The sequence below is a fragment of the Hakea prostrata genome, chromosome 3, assembly GCF_041222555.1.
Source record: "Hakea prostrata isolate BN-2017 chromosome 3, UWA_Hpros_2, whole genome shotgun sequence".
NCBI classification, from domain to species: domain Eukaryota; kingdom Viridiplantae; phylum Streptophyta; class Magnoliopsida; order Proteales; family Proteaceae; genus Hakea; species Hakea prostrata.
Genome location: NC_142602.1, coordinates 18,786,423 through 18,810,530, shown reverse-complemented (window position 1 = coordinate 18,810,530; position 24,108 = coordinate 18,786,423). Strand labels below are relative to the sequence as shown.

At 38.8% G+C, this 24,108-nt stretch overlaps 1 protein-coding gene across 1 annotated transcript; it reads right to left on the bottom strand.

Annotated features, from left to right (window-relative positions):
* Positions 1–455: 455 nt before the first annotated feature.
* VPS41 (vacuolar protein sorting 41) lies at positions 456–23,879 on the bottom strand. Its single transcript, XM_089149611.1, has 19 exons — positions 22,839–23,879; positions 21,507–21,776; positions 21,220–21,399; positions 20,890–21,150; positions 19,485–19,617; positions 19,253–19,343; positions 14,770–14,872; positions 7,580–7,683; positions 7,419–7,512; positions 7,180–7,335; positions 7,035–7,097; positions 6,826–6,891; positions 6,213–6,413; positions 4,778–4,855; positions 4,574–4,693; positions 4,375–4,455; positions 3,866–3,951; positions 1,302–1,383; positions 456–1,179 (listed from the first exon to the last, which is right to left on the bottom strand). The coding sequence occupies exons 1-19, from the start codon at positions 23,115–23,117 to the stop codon at positions 736–738; spliced, it is 2,892 nt and encodes a 963-aa protein (XP_089005737.1). The 5' UTR covers positions 23,118–23,879; the 3' UTR covers positions 456–735.
* Positions 23,880–24,108: the final 229 nt, after the last annotated feature.

Genomic DNA, 24,108 nt, shown 5'->3' with positions numbered 1-24,108 from the left:
TGTACTTATGACACAATGATACACAACAGCTTTGTTGAAAAAGCCTCGTTCCCTTACAAATCAAATCTACAAATCATGAGAACGTGCTCCTATGGCACAATGATATCAATTTTTTATTCAAACTCAACGTCACGGAACTGAACCTATGTGTTAGCAGCCCCATCGTAAACAGCTGACTGAAACTAATTTCGATTTTTTTTAACTGAGGTTCATCCAAGCCAGCTTGTGCGCACTTTAATTACATGGGGAGGATTTCGTGCGATTTATAACAAAATTTTCAAGTTGAGTTCAACCACTCCTAGTCGACTAAGGTTAGAATCGATCCTTATGATTCCAGAATCCAGAGTCTGATCCTAATTAATAAAAACCTTTGGTATCTTCAAAATTCCCTCACAAGACCAGGATAGCATCAATATAAGATTCAACTCCAACCGCTCAAATTGAACCAAAATGCCACGAGGACGCGATTAAGAATGTCAAAAGCAGGCTCTCCACAAGAAAGGAGAACCAAATCCACCAATTTACTCGGAACAATGTTAAGACAACTCTTACAGTCGCTGCAAAAGGAAAAGCCTCGGATATAAATATATATATCAACTAGAATACAAAAAATTAACACCCAGCCAAGAAAATACATTTGAGATGAATGCCAAACCTATAAAACCCAATTCTCAACCCAAACAACACCTCCCCAACCCAAACACCCCCCTTCAAAAAATAAAACGAGAGATAAAATTACAAATGTGACACTGCAGCCGTTGTACATAAGATACAACGCATCCGAGATGCACCAGTGTGGGTGTCATCATCGTCGTCCTCGTCATCATCATCATCATAACTATAATGATTTGATACAGATTCTTGGACCCCACTCTTATGACCCGTGGAATTTGTGGAATTTGTGGAATCCGTGAGACAGGTAATATGGTAGGCATGACAGCAGAAGAAAGAAATGACCGAGACATTCTGTATAGAGAAGGGATCAAAGCACACACAACACCTTCCACCGCCCCTAGTTTTTGTCTTGAGCTCCATCGTTCCCATACCAGCTACTCTAGCATTTGTCTGAGCTGCTCTAGTATCATCCCTTTTTGCTCGAGTTTCTTCTTCTTCAATGCCCAAGTAAACTGCACGCCGGGCTTCCTTGTAATATTTTACCAATAAGTTCACACAGTCTGCCTGTCAGTCACGAAGATACACAAAGGTCAGCATCCAAATTTAACCCAAAAGTGACAAATCCTAGGTTCAGTCAAATGGGAAAATGGTAATCAGGGTCGGCTACAATGCTGTCTCCAGAATACCTTGAGGATAGCATTACACCCATGTCTTAAAGATGTCTCTGTCCTGTAATCTGTGATAATTTTGACCAATCGGTCCCTAAGCCTGCAGAAAAAACAGAGGTGAGATAGCAGCAGAAAGACATATTTCCATGGCTTCTTGGTTTTGTGCACTCAATTCAACAGGATGATAGGAAATGACTAAAGATACAGACGTACAATTATGGATGCAGTAACTGAAAATTCAACAAAAGTACTGGGAGAAGACAACGAGTAGCAATATCTTATTTATTCCCAGGGCCAGAGAGTTTTGAGACAAGTCACCAAAGTATAAACAAGGGTAATTAACACGCATTTAGAAAACGTTGAAGCATAACCCCAAAAAAAATGACAAGAAAGTGACTCCATTGGATGAAGTGTGCATTGGTTTAATGCAGATAACATCAGTGATTATCTAAAGAGCAACTCAAGCTCACAAGGAGGAAGACCAAATACTTTTCACAGGCTAAGAAGTAATTTGGAGAAGTTATGCTTGCACAATATGGAAGTTTCAACTTTGGACACAAGGATAAGCATGATGAATGATACCCACCTCTTTTTGATAATGTCACTGACCTTCCCTAACGTCCAAAGATGCTGAATTGCACTGTTAAGTGATGACACCAACCTTACAAAACTCAAAAATACCTTCATTCCTAACCTCATCATGGTGGATGGAGACATACCCCGCTTTCACTCATCCCTATCCCCCATAAAGGTGGGCAAAGATATACCCCCTTCACTCATCTATTTCTTTCTACCAAAACAAAACATAAGACTTTCCACCATCACCCAATTTGCAGCTCCACCACCCGCACCAAAACCTACCTTACATCCACCAATATGATTCACCACAGTTGTAGTAGGTTACAGGAATTGTATGGCGATACTCAAGTTCAACCCACTGTTAAAACATACTTATGAAAAACTATCCCTCTAAAACTTCAGAACTGCATCATTTAAAGGCCCAAAAGAATCAAAATCTGACCCATAGACCATTACAATACAAACTTACCCTGTCATAATGAGATAAAAAAAGACACAATAATGCAAAAGCTAAATTAGTGTCTCACGTTCCAATTTAGGTTTGGTTTCCTGAGAATGAAGGGTGACTGCAGAAGATAACAAGAAGCAATTTCGGTGCTAAATAACCAAAGTGAATTCCTGATGGTTGCAGTAAGACACCTAATATCTGTAACATTTAGGTTTAGATTCAAATTTACCTAAAACTGAGACCAATCTCAAATTTTGCGACTGATATAAATTACAGAACATAAAAAAATAAAAAACTAGGGGGGGGGGATAAAAGAGGCCTCCATCTGTCTTTTAAAGGAAGGAGTGGAAGATTATGGTTAGACATTTGTACAAGTCAAAATCATGGGTAAATTGAAATTTTTGAATCTTCTTAATAAAATTATTTCCTGCATGTGCAATGTTGCTCGTGATTAAGGCTCAGCATGAAGCCAGTAAAAAGTCAACTTGCGAGGAATTCAACAGGCAGGGAAGAGACGTTGGATTATTCATCTAATTATCATCATCAATCACCATCAGATTCCCTAAGGCAGGCTGCAACAAGTTTGTGCCCATAAAAGTTAAGTCAATAACAGGAAGAAATTGATAGTTTTGTACAAGGACGTTTTGTAGCAGAAAACAATGTAGATGAGAAACATCAAGTCATCGACCACCTGAGTTCCTTGGTGTTATCTATGACCATAGAGGGAAGCTGCTCTCTGAGCCACCAATGCTGCATGCAAGCCCTCACCCGTCTTTTATTCATCTCAGTCCACAAATGGAATATAATTGAGGTGATTTCAAGCTCTTTTGGTCCCTACTTTTCTCTCAATCACGATGTGCTTTTGCTTTTAGAGTTTGTTAAGAAGTTTCAGAGAATTTGTTCCTTTGAGTGAATTAGCAAGTTTAAGCCATTCCATCTTCTTCAATTCTTTTTATCACAGGAATTTGCTGTGATAGATCAAAATTATGTCTTCTACTGCACGCAAAAAGCACAGGTAACCGAGGCCATGGCCATGCAGCATGATAGTGCACCCATCGAATGTTTAAATGAATGCCAAAATGAAGGAATCCCATGATGTAGAATAGCTATAGACTTAGAAAATATATTCCAAAAATAGGAATTAGCAAAGCCTATTTTAATCATATTATCATACTATATATTGTACAATTAGTCATCAAAGGATCATATTTGTATACTACAAGTCACAAATGAATTCTCATAAGTAAAATATAGGTAATTAATACAAATATAAATCATACCAAGAAGACCCTTAATGGAAAACACATACTAGCTTTAAGAGGAAAGAGTCGGCAAAGGACAGAGGAGCACCATGAATCCCCAACAGCAGTTTCTCAAACAAAAAGAAAAGAATACAATAACAGACTATCAACGATGCTTGCTTCAATGCAAATAAAGTGACACCTTTGGATATGACAAAAAATAAACACGGAAAATTTGCCATCAAAGAATTCCATTTTGAATAAATTGAGGAAAATTCAATAAAAGAAACCAAATAATTATTGATTATACTGACCGGGGTATTGTCAATCCATTGGGCACCCTTTTTACGATGTAAAGTGGATCAAGATTGCCAACAGTGTGTTCCAACAACACACCCACCTGCCATCATTGAAAACATTAACAAAGTGAAACCAGAAGTGGCACAAGCATGGATTTTTAAATGACAAGTCAATCCATGCATATTCTTCACAATGAAAATCATTACAAAGTTCAAGCTGTTGAGATCCACAGACCCACAATAGTGTACATCAACACATAACATCCCACCACCTGAGCAGGACCCCCAATGTATATGCCCCCCCACCCCCCACCCACTCACCTCCGCAGCTTAGGACGTGGCACTAAGAGAGCACAACCAACGCATAAGGGAACAACATACTACACCTGCCTTCAAGCTTACCAGGGATCAAATACCCAGCCCCCTGACTCTGATTCTATTTTACAATCACTTGCCACAAAAGTTTGTGCAGTAAGGGCCACAACAACACGTATCAATTATAATAAAAATGAACTTTTGTTTACCATCTCAGGTTTGTGGAGACACTGTTTAATTAGTTCTTCCCAAAGTTCATCATCATGCTGCATGGCCACAAATTCAATAGCCTGTAACAGTCACAAAGATTTAGCAGTGGATCCCAAAATTCAATTATCATAGAAATAGTAATTGGAGGGGGGGAATTTTCTCTTTCAAATTTGGAATAGATGAGAGAGACAAGGATACCTCTTCTATATCCTCCAATTTGTTTATGATAACAGCGAGGGCCTGCTTTGAATTTCCCATCCTCCCAAGGATGAACACCTGCTCTCTCAAAAGATCCTTTTTGACACAAATGTCATATGCCTGAATTTTAACATTAGAATGTCAATTGATTATCATGGTACCCAAATGCAAACTATCATTATTCTATCAAATTGAAATGCAAACCTTTTCAAGTGTGTAATGCTGACTACTACGAAGAAAAGGAAGCAGCATCTTTGGATCATTTTCTGCATAGAGCTCTACCTATAATGGTAAAATGAACATGCATTATGATTAGATATATTAAAAGGCATGAGAACTCAACAGATATTATTTATTATGTACACAATTTAATTATAGTTCAAGAAAAGTAAGCCTAAGTTCGCATGCATAGCAGCAGCATTTTATTGTTATATTAGATGTCCATGGAAATTTTAATAATATTTGCATTAAAATAGCGAACACCATTGCTATTTAGTATATATTTTATTGTGTGATCTACAAATCTAATGTAGCACTTTTTATTTTAAAATTCTTCAAATAAATCTTACATAATATAGGATTTCATAATAGTGTTGTATACCGAGGTGTTATTGCATGTATTACATTTATGATATAAGATTTCAACCTGGATATCTCAGTTTTAGAGAAAACTGAGAAAGTTAAGGACATACCCTAAAAAATGCATGGTTTCGACCAAGTTTCGATGGTTTCAAACTAGTTTTACAAATTAAGAAAAGAAAATTTGTCAAACATATTCCGATGGTATCAACCCTAAAACCCTATAAATGGTCGGCTGAACCCCATCAAAACTTAGGGGAGCCTGGTTGGAAGTGTCAGTTGTACCCATAAGCACAAGAGTAATTTTTCTTAGTTTCCAGCCATTTCCAACAACAATATACACTATCAAACAAGGGGCACAAATCAATACTAGCATTTTAAGTGGTTTTTTATACTAAAATAACTCATGCATTGCATCGAAGGTCAGAGAGGCTGTATGCCAAGAATCAGCTCATAAAACCATCAAATAGGTATCAAAACCAGCAGCTCAAATTGGCTGGGGAAAAATACCAGGTTTCATCCTCTCTTTCAGCCAGCTTGAGCATATCTTGGTGATGTATCCAGGCAGCACCATACCAAGAAGGGCCAAAAGAAGGCCTAGGCAGCAGCCCCTATTCTTGGGGGCCCCCAGGAAGGCTGAACCTGGCCGGGGCAAATCGATCATTTCACCTTCCCTTTAGGATTGGTATATATATGACATGAGTTTGTTCATAAAAATCAAATCTATGACGAACATAGAGGCAGATAAAAATATCCAAAACATGTAGGTAGGCATTGGTGCAAAAGTAAAGGTTGCTCCACTATGACCAAGTGGTACAAGTTCGAGGCTGGAAACAAACTCAACACAAAAAAATGGGTAAGACTATATGTTAAGACCTTCAAAGACTAGGTACACCTGTTATTATTGAAAAAAAAAGAAAAAAAAAAGAGAATCAAAACTATAATAAAGAACTTCAACCTCAGAGTATTAGAAAACGCAAAAATGTTGCTGGCAAAACAAAAGCATTATAGCTAACCAGACTGACATTACTAAATGACCTTATATCGCTTGTAGGTATACCTGCATGTCATGGAAATCCTTCCCAGCATGTGGATCAATTTCAAAAAGTGAATGCAGATACGAATGCAATAAATATCTTTGATCACACTTATCACCGGCATCCAAGATTTGCGAAACTACTTCAGATGGGGCAATGATGTCCCTGTGTTGGATCAGTAAAGAGACAGCACGTTTGCAGTCCAATACCATCAGTTGAACCACCTGCAAGAGATAAACAAAACCCATAAGGGAGGGATGGGAGGAGGGGTGAGATACAATTCCTTGATTAACGTATCCAACATAACCATGTAACAAACCCAAAAAGATGAAAGCATAATCTATTACATAAAGTTTAAAAACTCCAAATTAGAGGATACACAACACAGTCTAGAACATTCAATTTTTAGAAGAACACAATATACAAGAATTGGAATTTAAGATTTTACAACCCAAAAAAGGCTTAAAAATCAACCCTTCAACTAAGCCAAATGCAAGCTGATACCTCAGAAAAAATGAATTTGTTCATTCAGAAGAAGTACAATCCAAACCTTCTCTCATTATTTAAACTTCGTACACATCACTGAAATGATATTTGACTTGCAAGAAACTTCAACCTCATGGCACATTACCATACCTTGTCATGAATGGCATCATGTAAATCATGTTTTTCGATGAAGTCAAATATCTCAGGCTTCATAAGCTGAAAATGAAACCAATAACCAAATCAAAATAAAAGCAAGAAACATTCACCAAAGCTTGATTTATTTATGTGCTTTTACAGTGTATAACTCTGGTTGGTTGTACTGCTATATGTAATAACTTGTGTACCATTGAAGTACTTACATCAGCATACAATGTTAGTGCTCTTTCGTATTGTGCATTGACAACATACAACTCAGCCAGAGCCTGTAATGGGAAATGCCGTCATGAGACAGAATCATTTACAGGACAATATAAATAGGAACTTGTAACAATATCACATCTTGACCTCTTTAAGTGAATCTGTCATAGACGAAGTATTAAATTGAGGTTCTATTGCTGATATCACAGGCAAAGCTGAATATATTGTTGGTGACCAGGATTTAACAGTTGACAGGAGATCCTTGTGGAATGATGGATTTGTTGCTAGGGCTACCAGAGCCACCTGCAGGGCAAAAAATATAATAATTGAAGAGTTGAATAATTTGCAAATCCGAAACAGCATACGCCCAACTTTTAGTTACATACCTCATAAGCAGTATCACGCAACCTGGGATTTTCTGTTGGTATGTATGGAACCAACACCGGAAGCTGGCGGAGATGAGCAAAGTGGAAAACCCACCTGTGAGAAACAGTCCTATTAATAACAAGTAAAGTATAGAAAATATTTACTAGGACTTTTACACCACCTTTCCCATGCGGAAGCAGATCCACGTAATAATTTGGGACATAAAGATGCAGCTTCAGCATATTTTCTTTCCAATATCAGATGATCAAGATACCGCAAACCCACCTGGACGTTTTAAAAAAATTTAACTCAAAATTAACTAGGATGCAATTCCCACACCCTACATCTAGAAATACTTCTAAGATTATATCTACAGATTAACTAAGTTGTACAAGCTCACCAACAAACATAACACAAAATATGAAAGAAGAAAAAGCAAACAATCCAAACATTTAGATTCTTGAAGAAACTGTAAATGTCAGTTTTAACTTTCACGAACAATCCAACATCTAAATTCTTGAAGAACAATGAATATTGCAAGATAAGTTTTCATTTTCCTTCTGCACATGATGCAGTTCCTATCTGTGCCGTTTTATTCAGTTTTAAGCAGAAAATACCGATTTGTGCAATTCTAAATCAGTTTTATTAAATTTTGTGAACACTCTATCTAATGACAGAGAAGTTGATGCAAATGGATTCCAGAAGTATGGATGCAACTACACAACCATGCAATACACACTGGATAACTGTTTCTTTAGAGGCTTAGGAGTAAACAGCAGAGTTTAGAAGTTTACGGTAATAACTGTCTCTGTCATAACCTATGGCTCTAGACCCTAATTAGGTCTCCTATGGATCACCTCAAATTAATCAACTAAATAAAACAGAATTGCAGTTCTGTTATTTAATAGGATAGTTCAAGGCCCTTTTGGAAAGGCAAACAATTGATGAATTGGAGGCATGGTTCTTCTGGGAATGTTACAACCAGGCCAAAATGTGAAATATTTCTGAAAGAAATATCTAAGGCTCAACAAACAGCGTTGTCCTTAAGTAGAATTTCCAAAAATCTAGTTCATCTTCTGAAGTCTCAACAATGTTATGCCAGACTGATCAAGAAGGAGAAATCCCATTACCAATGTACCTGTGGACAACCTCATCTTATGAGATGGGTATGTTGGGAAACATGTGGTTTCTGACCCACCTACAAGCGAGGTGAGGTTTGGATGATCCCAGAGTGAGAAATCTCTATCTTAATATACAAGTGAACACCCTTCCACTCACCGAATTGATGTTTGAAACGAAGATTCACGAACAGAGCCAGAACATGGAAAGATTCAAGCTGGAGGAACTCTGTTGAGATGACCCCAAGTATCTTGAAACTTCATAACTTAGTCTGCACCCACGGAATGAAAATGAACACAGTTTCACAATTGGCAAAATGCTGTCCATCAAGCACCGAGAGGGGGGGGAGTCCTTGGAAACCAAATTTCAACGAAGACTCATTTCCCTGATGTCTCAACAGAAGACCTCCTTTGGAGGGTTTTGAACTTCTTCTACCTCGGTTTACTTTTTCTTCTTGGGTAAATACTTTTTTTTTTGGATAAATGATTGTTTTTGTATTAGAGAAAAGGAGGACACAGAAAACACAATATCCTAGAACCCCAATTGAGGGAAGGAGATTCCATCAAAGGAAGGCATTCCTCCTACCCAGGATCCCACACAGCAAAATAAACCCAAAAACCCATTACATTCTAAAGTAAACCTGAGCTTCTGCATCCTTCTGAATGAGATCCACTAGCTCCCCTGGAGAATCACTAGGTGCCCACTCCACCTGGCTTTTTGTCAACTTAATGTAAGTCATGAAATCAGCTGGCTAATTTTGCTCCCTCCACACGCGCACAAATTCCCTTTGCACAAAGGACAACTGCCATCTATCTTGTTTCCCCTTTCAGAAGTTGGACCGTCCACGGCCCATGGATTCTTGCATTAATAATTTCCATTGCCAATTTGGAATCAGCTCGAATGAAACAACCAGCAATCCCTTTGATATGTGAATCATCAAGCCTTCATAGATTGCTTTCATCTCCACACCTAATACCAAAAGCTGTTCTCCCCTGCCTGCAAAAGCCAAAATAGGATATCCCCCTTCATGCCTTATCGCACCTCCATAAGAAGCTCCTGAGTTGGTTAAAGCCCCATCATAATACAGTGCAGCCATATGTTGAGGAGACTTGAACCAGGAACAATCTCTAGGCAGCTTAGGCTTCCACTCAACCTGTATATTCCAATTCTCAGCTACGTAGGAAGCCAGGTCAGTTCTTTCACAAGCAAGAGTATTGGCAGCCCACTTATGCTGAACGTCGTCTACTACTGTTGCTACAATATGGCCTGTGGTCCTTGACGTGTTCCAGAAGATCCTGAAGTTTCTCCTAGTTCAAATGTGTTGAATGGTTGAGCAGAAAGCCAGAGTTGCTATGCATCCAATGGGTCCACCGGGTACAAAGGTGTCAACATGCAAATGGTTACCTCTTACAATCTCAACCTCTTTCTTCTTTCCTTGGTTAGCTTTCAATAAATGCATCCACACCAGAGAGCTGAAATGACACTGGAAGAAAAGGTGGTCTTTCTTTTCTTCTCTCCTTGGCTAGCTTTAATTCTGTAGTATGTCTTCAAATTCAAGGGTGGTTAAGATGGAGGAGAGAAGGACTGGGGAGTGCTCATCCTGACCACCACAAGCTTCTAAATCCCCTCTTCTGTCCCACGGCAGCAGCAAACCCCCTCCCCTTCAAACCTAGATTCCCTACCCCTTTCATCCCCTCCCTTCCCCTATAGGGTCGCACCTCTCCTAAACCTAGGTGCTAGGCTTAGCTTCCAGGATCTTCAAATAAGGTTGCAGCAGCTAATTAGGGCTCTTTGAGGTTTCAACTAGGGTTTAAAGGGGCCTATAAAGCTGCAGGAATGCTGGAACAGGTCTGAAATTTAAGGAAATTCAAAATCCAGAATTCAAATTTTGGATTTTAGGGCAACTCTAGGGGTTGAGGGATGGGGTGGTGTTCTGCAGTCTGCAGTTTAGTAACTGACTTAGAAAAGAGGGGTTGAGGTGTAAAGGGATTAGGGTTTTCTGGAATTTTAAAATTCTGCAACGTCATCAAGGAAGAAGATGAAGTGCAGAAGTTCGGAACACCAGAATTTAGGGCTGCTTTGGAGATTTTAAGATTAGGATTTGAATCTACAGTCTTAGGCGATTCTAGGGAGGGTAGAAGGATGGGTTTAAGGGCAGGGATTTTAGCAGGGCTAGGAACCGGTCACACTGGGAAGGAGGAGAAGGGGGAAGAGGCTACGGTGGCTTGAGGTTGGGGTGGGGAATGGCTGGAGATGTGGGAAGGGGTTGGGGATGTTTAAACTTACTTGTGAATGATTACTCATGCTGGAGTTGAAGGAGGAAATTTGAAGAAGATACTAAGATCTCATAATTGATGAAAGAACACTCCCCCCCCCCCCCCCGGTCCCCAGGGGAACCCCCCCCCTCAAGCCACAATCAATTCATAGTTTACCACCCAGCTACGCAAATTACTGTTGCCCCCCTTCCTTATAACGGTGTTAAGTTGCCGTTAAGTTTGAATATGTAATGTCTAATTTGCCCTTCATTAAAATTAAGAAATCAAAAGACGCTGCTACCCCATTTATAAAACCAGATTAAATGTCAATTTTACCCTAAACTTCATTTATTTTGAATTAATGGAATGGGCAAAATCCAAATCCGATTTGGTTTCCCACCTTCACAAAACTTCATCTATTTTGAATTAAAGAAATGAGCAAAATCTAAATACGATTTGGTTTCCCACCTTCACCAAACTTCATTTATTTTGAATTAAAAAATGAACAAAATCCAAATCCAAATCCAATTTGGTTTCTCATCCTCACTAAACTTCATTTATTTTAAAAAAAGTTTAGGTGATATTCATTTCTAATTTGAGTTGAATTCGATTTTCCTTCCTCTTTGGTTTCTATTTGAATTTTATTCAATCATTCTTTCTTTATTTGGTGGTGGTTTTTTTCTTTTTTTTTAAATTATTTTTTTTATTTAGAATAAAATGGATTATAGTTTTTTTTTTCTTTTCACAATTGATTAAGGGTACTACGTAAACTTGACAAAAAGGTAAATAAGTAAAGAGATAAGTATAAGGGTATTTTGGGGTTTTTAAAAAAATATAAAGATGCCACATCATCCGTTAACTAATGAAACTTAACGGTAGGGGGGCAATAGTAATTATAGACAAAGTTGAAGGTTGGATTAGTAATTTTGAAAAGTACAGGGGATACAATAGTAATAAAATCAAAGTACAGGGGGCCAATAGTAATTATCCCATTCATTAATCGTCAAATCTGAAAAATACATTGTGGACTAGGCTATTTATAGCCATTCAAACCCAGCTAGACTCAAATAAGGAAACTTACATCCTAAGTAATCAAAATTTACAAAATAGGACTCAACTCAATAACTAGGACTCTAAAACAGGAAATAAAAACAGATTTAAACTTCAGAAATTAATCTAGACTCGATCCTACTGCTGATGACTCAAACCAAGGGGTGGAAAATGGCAATTTTGCCCCTTGGTCTGATTCAGGTCCCACCCTGGTTCAGGCCTTCTTCTGGATGGACTTGCGCCTCTTCTGGACTCTTTTGGGGCTGATTGGGGGTTGGTTACATTACCTTATTCCTACTTTTAGTTTCCTCATTAAACCTTCCTCCATTAGTCTCCATTAGTTTTGTAAAATTCTGCAATTCATCTATTTTTACTAAAACACCTATAACTCCGTAATCCTTTAGCCACACTCTAAACCATTTTAGGATTAACCCTTCTCCTAGACCTTCTCTACCTCCCCCATCAACCCTAACCCTAGCCAACACTCTAGAGTCTTAATCCAAGTAGGAGATCCAATTTGGAAATGCTATCCCCTTTGGATCAAATCTGAAAGTACAAAATAAATATAACAGCATAACCCCAGCCAAGCCAAACCCTAGAATCCCTCCAGTTAACCCTAGAACCCTTTAAACCTAACAAGCCCTAAAATTCAGACCTTAAACCATAAATTCCAGTTCTGAAAATCCCAGTCACAGCAAGGTTTCAAGCTTTAAAACTTGAAGTCCTTCAACCCTAAGCCTGGCCAAAACCTAGTCTAGCCCTAACCTAACCCTAGCTTCTACCATTGTTCCAAAACCCTTTACAGAAGGTGATTTCAGCCCTAGAAGACTGCTGATTCTCAGGGAGGAGGATCCTGAAGTGGGCTTGAATTTAGAGAAATACTCAAATTTTCCTACAGAATTTGGTTAACATCAAGTGAAGGCCTACCTAGGGATATTGATTGTGAACCAAACAACCTCCCACCAGTAAACTGTCGAGCACTTTGTCTAAGGCATCCCCATGCTGACTTTGTTGTAAACTGGCCAGAAGCATTTCCTTTCCAAACCACTAAGTCATCATCCTACTTGGGCAGCTCCACTTGTGTCAGTAACCTCCAAACATTTTGTTTTCAGATTGCCTTGTACAATCTCTCTGCACACCATTCATGAGAAAAACCTGCCTGCCTTCTCTATATGAATCGAACCTGGATCTAACCAAATCCTATCCCCAAATCTTTTGATCAAGATGCCACTGGGGTGCCAGTTATCCTACCAATAATCATATGCAAGTTCCTCTCCCCCCAATGATGTGACTAGGGGGTTCAGCTTTATCCCTATACTTTAGCACCTTCCTTCATACCCAAAAGCATAGTGGGGTGTCTTAACTATTCATATGGTATCTTGTTTCAGGTACTTACAGTAAACCCAGAGGACCCATAACTTGTGTTTTCAGAAGCTATCCACCAAGTTTGTTTCAGGATTCCTGCTACACTCATAATTTCTTATCTCAAGTAGGTTTCAAGCTTTCAATAACCCTCCCCATAATTTTAGCTTTTTCTTTTGGTAAAACTAGGAAAATAACACGTGCATATGCACGTGGTTTATTTTTTGGGTTGTAATGTTTGTATACCATCTGAAGCTCACTGTCTTCTAATTTGCATTGTTGGAGTGTACGTGGTTTGTTGCAGTTTGCAAATTATACGATTGAGGTGATGTTGCAATGGTTGTATTAAATGTAATGTTACATTACTATGATGTGGTCTCCTTTCCATTTTGGGCCTTTGGGTGTCCGGCCTGCGAGGGGTTGCTAGCTCTTGAGTTTTTAGAATGGGTATATCTCCTGCCGTTCCGTGCAGCTGTTGCTTAGGATTTTGTGTCGTTGTGTTTGTGATGTGAGATATCAGTTCGTGAGATTTAAGATGTTCTGGTTTATTAGTTATAAGAATTCTTTAGTTTGTGAGATTTTAGATATGAGGCTTAAGGAGGTGTCTGAATAGCAATCGACACAACTTTTGCAGTAAAAGGCATCCACACTGGCTTGTTTTTAAGGGGTGCGGTCGTTTGATTCCGGGTTTTTTGAGAAGGTTCATGTCTATTTAGGAGGGGTATTTTGGTCTAAGAAAATAAGTGCCACAAGTGTTGGAGGTTTTCCTTTTATATAGTAGTATGATAGTATGATAATTCCAAGTATGACTCATTAGTTTTATGCCAATAATTTCATAGTTTTTTGGGGTAAATGAATTTCATAGTCAGAATCATTATTTTGAGGGCTCTAATTTATGCCTCTAATTTCGTAGTATGAGTCAAACCATCAGTATTATTGAACTGCAAGCCCAAGAGAAAAAGAAAGGGTTCCTTGTAGGTACTAATTGGTGATCCCCATAGTCGCCTCAGTTGGACATTGCTCTCAGTTTAGGGGATTCCAAAATTCAAAACTTGTTACAGAAAGAGAGAGAGAGGAGAGGATGAAGAAATGAAGGTGGGTTATTGGTCCAAGGATTTGATTCAGGTCCAATCTATTTCAGACATCCACAGTTTTTCTACAAATTATTAGAACTACCTCATCCCTCATCACATTATTTGAACGAAAAAGCCCACATCCTTTACAAAGTCAACAACGGAAACTCCTATGGCATAATTTTTGCAAACTGTAGTCATGGCTGCAAGCCTATGATGAGAGAGAGGATAAATTTGTTGCGGTGGAGCTCTTTATCTCCCTTGCAACTCAACTAAACAGAGTACGAGTAAAAAAAGGAGTTTTAGAACTTCTATAAAATTAGAACCAAACAAAAGAGATAATATCAACCATAAGTTCTTGCACAGTGCAACTTCAATCACAACAAGCTACTTGCTAATTTTAAGTTTTAATTTCAAATCACTAATTTGGGAAGGACAACACAACAAAGCAACATCACCAATTAAGCAAAAAAGAAGCCATAGTGAAAATTGAAACAATAAATGCATCATACCTCATCAACAAGCTCAGTGCGTCCCTCTCCTGCTTCAACGGCAGCTAATGCTTTTTCATGATATCCATGTTGAAGAAGCCAAGATATATGATCTTCAGCATCCCTACAATTAGATATAGTTTCCCACAAAAATTTAAAATATAAAAAAAAAATGTATATATATATAATATCTCAACAAGATTGAACTATACACTTTTTAAATTTGACCAAAGTAGAGGAAAATTTCACAGGGAAAGAAGAATTTCTAGAGAGAAATACACTGATGAGATAACCATAATATATTCAGTTGTTCTTTTTTGTTTGCGGAATATTCATTTTCTTCTTTATTTTTCACATAGGTATGCAAATTGTGGTAACCTAGCACTAACCATTGCATACAATTCTTCAAATTGAGTGTGAGACATAAATATTATCATCGGCTCTTTTTTCTATCAATTTGTGACTTAGGCGCAGCCAGTATCTGCTTGATCTTTCTGATGTGATGTAGCCTCAATTTGAATCAGGACCAATGCCAAGATCTTGCATCAGAACCAACTCCAATTGGGTGGGGCAAAAAGCAAGGAATCAGATTGCTGCCCTGGGGTGATGTAAAACCCAATTTTAGGGTTTGGTTTTCTTGAAAGAGTTCCCTAAAATTAAGGTTTGCCCAGGATAATCTTCTTTAAACCAGTAAATTCATTATCAAATCCAGATGGGATGCTTGAATAATGATGTGGATCTAAATGTGGAGGTTTGGGTAAGATATGGGTTTAACTATATGGGATGGTGGGGAAAAGTTTAGAGCTTAACAAATACCTTATGGAATGATCTTGGGTGGCCGCAATTGTTCCTAAGGTTGGTAGGAAAGTAGGGTGAAATAATTTGGACTAATATGGGTGGGATCCTGAAAGGAAAGGATCTCTTCTATTTCTACTTTGCTTTTCCTCTTCTTCTCTCTCTTTCTTTCCTTCTTTTTTTTTTTTTTTTTCTCCCTTTCTGTTCTTTTTCTTCTTCTTTCCTTTCTTTTCTTTCTTCTCTCTTATTTCTTTTCTGTTTCTGTTTTCTGGTTTGCCTCAAGGGAGATGGGACAAGAGAGAGGCCGAGAGGGTTAGAAAGGGGAGGGGAGATGCCGTAGGGTAGGGGCTAGAGGGAGTCATAATGGGATAGGAGAAGCGGTAAGGGTATCATGGGAGCCTGGGGGAGCCGCTGCCAAGGTGAGCAGCGAGGGGGAGGGGGGTTTTAGGGCTGTGCAGAACAGGGTAAGGCATGGGAGGGTCTTGCAATGGGATGGGGAGGTGGGAAAGTGTGCTGGGGTTGCTACGATAAAGGGGGAGAGAAGGGGAGGGGCTGCGAGGGTGGGAGGGAGAAGAAAAAGTGGCTGAGGGTTGTTCCCTGACTTGTAATCTTGCTGAATTTCTAGAAGGAGACAGTACTGGAAGAAGAGTGCTGGATAAGAGTGTTGGTGCTGATCTTTGAAAAAAGAAACTAACTTCAAATCCAACATGGCCCCCTCAATAGGAACCACGGTCCTCAACTTAATTAATCTTGTTTCTGATAATCACACTTACGAAACTTACAAAGAAAGAATAGGCTTATTTATAGCCTACTAAAAGACTCTAAACCTAAGAGGGTTTCCTTTATAGATTAGGATCCCCTTACAATTAATCTTAACCATCCAAATAAGATATAATGGAATCTCTTTGAAAATAGATTCCCCCTAAGACTCAAATACTAAGGGAACTCTTCTTGTAAAATAAAGATTGATAAGAGTCTATCTCTAAAGAAGATTCCCAGGGACTCAAGAACCCATCTTTGACTCAAACCAGACTCCTAACTGACCAAGACTCGTCTCAAAATTAAAAATAAAATTCTGAAAATTAAAATCAGCAACTAGTTATCACTGGGATGGACCAACCCACTGCTCTTGGAGGGTTTCGGCCAGCCCTAGGTGTGCCACTCTAGATTGGCCTTGGACCCACTCCAGGGGTTCAGCCAGGGGCTGAATTCTGGTTCACATCATGAGGTCTATCTGGAAGGGGTTAGGAAATAAAGCTTTGCCCCTGGACTTGGGGCAACGCATTTATCATGGATAAGAGAGACAATTTCAAATCTGAAACCAATTTGCTGGGCAAAAGTTTGTCTCCTGTAACTAATCAGTGTTTTAGGGTATTCAGGACATGACAGGGCAACCAAGAAAAAGGATTCCTGTAATATGACTGACCTGAAACTTGGATCGAACTTTGGGATGATGTACAGGGATGTTACTCCAAGTTATGGAGAAAGGGAGAAGATGAAGACAACTGAAAGGAAACCTAGATAGTATTTGGAATTTGGAGAAATTTACAGTAAAGTGGTATACAATCTTGAAGCTTATTCAATGGAGATCAAATGGGACTTTTACATGGGGGAATTGTAGGAGAGAGATACAGAATTAGTAACACTAATTCACAAAGCAACAATGCTCAAAATAAACTTTTATAATCAACTAATGGGCTGAGCTATTGAAACTAGGTATAGAAACTAGGACTAGATTAGGATTTAGGACTGGAGTTACTATTCACTGGTACCATTCCCTTGAACAGTAACTTCAACTTTCCTATTGGAGTTACAACTTCAATTAAGACTTAAATAAAACAGTTAACTTAGGCTAGTAAAAATTAAAATAATCTAAACCTAAACCCAAAATTTTAGCTGCTAGTGTAGGGGATCCCCCTACACATGACCTGATGCACACCTAATGGTGCTGGTTTAAGGAGGAACCACACACTGCTGTTTTTAGACAACCAAATACAGCTAATGGTGCTGGTTTAAGGAGGAACCCACACTGCTGTTTTTAGACAACCAAATACACCTAATGGTGCTGGTTTAAGGAGGAACCCACACTGCTGTTTTTAGACAACCAAACTGCATTACAGGACCACAACTCAACACACAAACTAAAGAGAGATGTTTGAAGAGAAGCTTTTTGTTCAATATTCAAAATCTGAACCCTCCCCATTGAATGGAGGGGTATATTTTAATACACACTAGGGTCTAGGCTTCCTAACAGGACTTGGATTCCCAGCCTGATTCTAACTTGACTTAAACTACTCCAGGTCTTTATAGTTAGACACTTAGACCAGTACAAGGACTGACGTGAGATAATATATAAACATGTCTAGAAAAAAGAAAACTTACATGAGTATTATGCCCCTCAAGTGGACAGAATTACAATTCTGCCACTGGTCCTATCGAGTACAATAAATAACTGAAATAAACACTAAATAAGCAGCAGAGCAACAGCCTTAGGTGTTGGACAGCAACCGTAGGGGATTCTCTTGGCCCTCCACATTGTCTCAGGTTGGAGGGTTCAGATACTACACCATGCCATCAAACCTAACCATTATTTTGACCTATTCATATTAGATCACAGTCAAGTTGGCTTCCAGTTGGTTTCCTACCAATCTAGAACTACATTAAACGAGACCCAAAGACCTTGATGTTCAGAACTACTTCTCATCAAAATTCAATTTAACCGATGAGTTCCCATGGAACTGCCAACTCAATGATCCTCTTTAACTGGGTGATCTGACCACATTACTACTCCCTTAAAAATATTGGAAGGACCAATAAGCTGAGGGGAGGAGAGAATTAATTGATACTTGATAAATTCAAGAGAGTTTCATTTTGAACAATGAAACCCATAGTTTTCTGTAGTATAACATTTTAAAAAATAGAAATCGTAGTTTTTTTTTTCCATATTAGACCGACCCTCTGGGACCAATCAATGGATTTTTATTTTTATTTTTTTGGTTGGGAGGGGGGTAAGATCCATGGTGTGTTTTTTAGTACATGAAATTTGATTAATTTACGTGATTCCAGACTGGATCAGATCAGAATCCGAGGGATGTAACCCCAATCCGTATCCTTGTTCCCAACCCCTATCTATTAGCAAAGTCAAGTGTTCATTTTCTGTTTACAATTGAAACACAGGCAGGAAACACCAGTGAATGGTGAGTCTCTGTTTACCAAAAACAGTAAATCCATTTTTCAGTCATTCTACGCAATAGATTTGGTTAGATTGGTATAATATTAGCAAGAGAATCAACATCATAAATCAATCAGCCAAGGTTTCCAACCATTTTCAAGAGCTGACACAAAATACTTTTTACAGCCATTACATGCCAGTCAGTCATACTGAAATTCGATTTTGTTCATAGAGTAAACATTTTAGCAAAGATTGAACAAACTTTCATGAATAAACCAGCTATAGTATGCCAGCCAGAGTATGTAGAATTCTTTGGGAAACCCTCACAGCAGAAAAGCAAAACCAAATACAGGACTGGGATTCCATGTTTAATTCACAAAGGGGGAGGGGATGTCAACAGAATGACAATGTCAGTGCTACAAAAGAGACCTCCAGGTCATATGCCAGAAGAATTTGCCCCCCAAAAAGTTTTCAGACATTTTGGAACAAACAGGTATCCTTCAAGATAGAGGGGAAAAAGGCAGAACAAACACTAACCTAGGCTTTGCGATAACTACATCCTTTGGAGATACAATGTAGTATAATGGCTCATCACCAGCAGCCCACTGACCACCTGCATAGCTGCTTCCTACAATACATAAGCATTAAGAAGTTACTATCTGAACATGCAAGATGCAACTAACAGCAACCATTGATTAACATTCAATTCAAATAAGGAATAATATAGCACAAAATTTCAAAAGTGATACAACTAAAACAATATGATCACCTGAGAAAGGAGCATGAGCAAGGGAATAATCTTTTGCCTTGTAATGCTCAAAGCCATGCACAGGAAGTGCATCCGTTGCAAGTTCATCATTTTTCCATGTGACTATGCGTACTTCTGGCCTCTGTGCAGTTCCCTGATCAACAAATATATGTGACACAAAGAGAAATGGGATTATCCTACCTGTCAGACAAGAAGAAGAAGAAGAAAAGGGAAAGAAATCAAACACAATGAGGCATAGTCATCAGTGTCTAGGTGAGCCAAGGCGGTGGAGCAGATCTAGATGCTTCACAGTCACCTTATACCATAAAAATGAAAGAAAATAGGCAACATTCTGTTGTCTTTTTGGTGCACAAATTAATGAAGGCCAACAAAACAGGACCACATGGGGTGGGGATTTCACCAATACTAGGCCAGCATCCCAACCCTTTTAGAATATCTAACTGCACTGCCCTGTCACAAGAAACACACTGATATTGGGGCTTACCAGTTACAGGGAAACCAGATGCGTAGATATCATACCCAACCACAACCTAACAAGGGTCATATTCTGCAAAACAATACAGGTTCGGAAGCCCATTTTAACCCGACCTAACAGTTAATTTTAGTCAAATATTGGACAAAAATTCTTTAACGAAGCACATTTTGAATGCTTCACACACTTAACAGAATAGATTATGTAGTCAGGTAGGGTATCAGCATGTTTCATGCAATTATCAGAATAATAAAAAAATTCCCATCCCATTCTCACCTGCTGGACCAAAATTCCATACTCATTCCTTTTGTACAAAAAATAACATAATGATGTAATCATGTTAGGCACCTTTCAGTAGCCAGAAAAGGACATGCTCAGATAAACATCATATTGCTTCCCATTTTCTTGAGCAATGGACAAGTCTCTGAAAACATTGTAGAGGCACCTACACTGTTAACCTCTCCGAGACTTCAGATTGTTACAGGAATCTTAAACTCTTCATAATGAATAGTTACCCAACCAGGATTCCCCCCCCCCCAAAAAAGGCATAGTAAGTCATGCAAAAGAGAAGAGAAATGAAATGGCACAGTAGCAAGAACTCAATTATGACACTAGGGTCATACAAGGCAACACTAATTACAATAATAACACAGCCAGTTAAGGTAATGTCACTTCATTGCAGCATAGTGGTCACAGCTTCGAATTAGGAAACAGACTCTCCACGAGGTGGGGTTAAGTCCGCATACAGATCTTCCACTCCCCAGACCCTGCAGTGATGGGAGCTTTATGCACTGGGTATGCCGTCCTATAGACCAGACTTTTAAGCCAATTCATCAGAAGACTACTTCAACCATATCAGTGATCACTCAGTGTAACAAATGGGAGAGAAGTTTTCATCATTCAGTCATTAGTGAAATATAAGTCAGAAGATACCTGGCGCGATGGAACTGAACTGCTATATTCCTTCTCCCCATCATCTTTCTCGGGAATATAAGCAAGAACCACCAAGGAATCACCATAGGGAGCAATTCCTGAAATGAAATAGCTTGTTTGAAAAGATGCCACAATATCCACATGTTTTGAACTGGATATGGACATAGTCCTTTGTAACCCGTTGGTTCCATTATACTGCCTCGTTCTGATCGCGGCAATTTTTACAGATGTTCCCCAGCCAATAACCAAGAGAGCATCATCCTATATTGAGTCAAGACAACAGTCAGCATGAGTCCGACCAAACACAGAAAGCATAATACTTTTACCGACCTGCCAAACTAAGTGAGGGAGCAAGAGCTCAGGACGTGGGCTTCCTTGTGGTCTCTCAATAAATGCAAGTCGCTGACTATTGGCAGTGTCGTAAACTTTCACACCCGCATCATTAGCCCAAGCAATTAAACTTGTTCTCCACTTCACTGCATGAACTGGACCTTCACCAGAGTGGAGAACCTGACAATAGGCATATATCAGGCTAAAATAATAATGGCATTCCTTTTGAGTTCCAGCATTCTCTCTATTACATAGACACTACCTTTCAGAAGGGAACTTGCACAAACCTGGTCACGGTAGCCTATCCATTTTTTTGAGTTAAGATACAGATGACCAGCTAAACCACCAGTAACAAATCTTGGAGAAGAATTTCTCGAATAAAGTGGATCTAGAGCAATGGTCTTCATAGGACGATGATAATTGAATTTCATGCTCTCATCAGTGAAAAGACCGTTTATCACAACAAATCCATCATCTGAACAGCTTCCTATATATTCACCATCTATGTCAAAGCTAACGTCATTGACAGTAGCAGTGTGAGCAGAAAATTCCTTAACCTGGATAAGAGTTGCAAGGAACACTCGTCACAATAATAAGTGAACAGCAAAATTTAGCAAGCATCAGGTTTAACCAAAGCTTAAAGAACTAGACATATTGAACTTCAAGTGTTACAGAAGCAGTTTAGGCAATATGAAACCAGACTCATGAGTCATGACCTTGTAAGTGGCTAAGTCCACATGTGCAACATGAAGTTCAAGCTACAAGTATAAGTTTGTGAGGAAAGAAATGTGCACCGCATGAAAAAGTTTTTAAAGAGTATAGCAAGTAGGATGATTTACCAAGAACATTGATCAAAATTTTCGGAGAACCGAAATGGCAATGACAGTAAAACAAACACGTTCGTGGAAAGAGCTGAAGTTCAATTCTTTGATAGTGTAAAAGAGTGACTATAATATCAAATCAATGTCAAAACAAATGAAGGATGCAATAAAAAATGCCAAAAAAACTTTTCAAATCCAAAGAAAGTCATTTTCTACTATGCGACTGTATTTGTTCAACTCAATAGTACACGGCACGGTAATGGTCGATTGTTAACAATATAAGGGACAGCCCTAGCAGCTTTTTCACAAAAGTCTCAGTGTCTTCTCCACCTTAGAGACACAGCTAAATCAAAAGTTTTGACAGTGAAGCCTTAGAGAGCATTTCTCAAACACCTACCATACATAATGACATTTTAATCTAATCTGTCGCTGCTTGGAACATAGACATCCATACTGGTTCGAGATGATTCTTCTGATCAAGAGTCAAGACTACCTAATTGATGATTATGATCACAAAACTGTGAACACTAGAGAAACTAGGACATCAAATTATAAGCACCAGTGTCAACTAACTTCTTCTTTGCCATCAATAGTAAGTCAAAGATAGAATTTGACAGGATTAGCTTAAAGCCATCACAATCAAGTAATGTGACTCACTTCGATTTTCTCAATTAATCAGATGGAAAAAATAAAAGTTAGGCAATTGAGATGGATGTTCTTTTTGCATTCCTATAACGAGTTTATCAAACACCTAGGACAGTTGAATCCACGCAGGTAGACGAAAATGGGGATTGTTACCTGGTTACCGAGTAAATCGAGGATATGAACGGTGCCGTCGTGGGTACCAAGAGCTATCATCCGCTCAGCAACAGCGATACAAGAAGCGGCATCGTTGGATAGAAGAGTAGGGATGCTACCTCCCATCCTCTGGTACTTGAGCCTCGGCTCGTCTTCCTCTTCTTCTTCTTCTTCTTCATCTCCTTCTCTTTCATCCATTGCTTCTTCTTCTTCATCATCTTCTACTTCTTCTCTTTCATCATCACCATCTATTCCATTTTCTAAATGATTCTGAGCCATCCTTACAGAATTCTTGAGCGCCCCCTTTGTTCTTCTTCCTTCTTCCTTATTGATTTAATAGCGAGAATTGGAATGCAGGATAATTTTAGGAACAAAAATAATCGACAAAACAATTTTCTTCTCGAACAGCTAAAAAACGTATATCAGACCATAGCTTCTATCGCTTCCGTTTCATCGACAACAAAAGAGCGATCATCCTCCTCGCCTGGAAGGAACGGAGCCATAGAAGACCTTTTTAGTGTTGAAAATTGATTTCTCCATATTTCTCTCTCTAATCTTAGCTTCCACCGTTCCTGCCTTCTTCTTCCCCTCTTCGTGTCACCTAGGTGTTTATATATAGAGAAGAGAGCTCAATTGTTTTCCTCTCCTGCTTATCTGACTGGTCGGTGATTATTTGCTCTGGTCGTTGAATTATGTTTGGGGCTTTCTTCCTGCAACACTGGACAATAATAAACTGGCGAGAACCAGATCCTTCGCAACTATGCGTCTTCTTCTTTCCTTTGGTAGGATGCCCTGCTCATATCACCCATGCTGTGATTAGTTACAAAAGGATCTGAAGTACGGTCTAATGCTTTCCGTTCCGGTCACTCTTGCTATAACTTCATTTATTTACAACGGACAAAATTCATTCTTTTGAGTCTTCGCGGTGGTCCGAATCCGATGACGCTGCCTTCAACAACATCGAGAAGTAGAAGTTAGGTTGCGTTGCGTTGCGTGCCAATGGAAGGGGAAATTTAAGACGATCATGTAAGGGTGCGTTTGTTTGGAAAGTTGGGGTTGGAAAATAGTGGTGGGAAAAGAGGGGGAAAAAAAAAAGGAAGGGTTTCGTAGAAAATTGATAGTGGTGGGTTTCTACTTTTTACTTTTTCAAACTTTATCACAAAATTTCCATTAAATTTGTGAAATTTTAAAAAGCTTTTGGATGAAAAAGTTGGGTTGCCACCTCACCAGACAATTATCAAGAAATCTCACTTTTTCATCCAAAGCAACT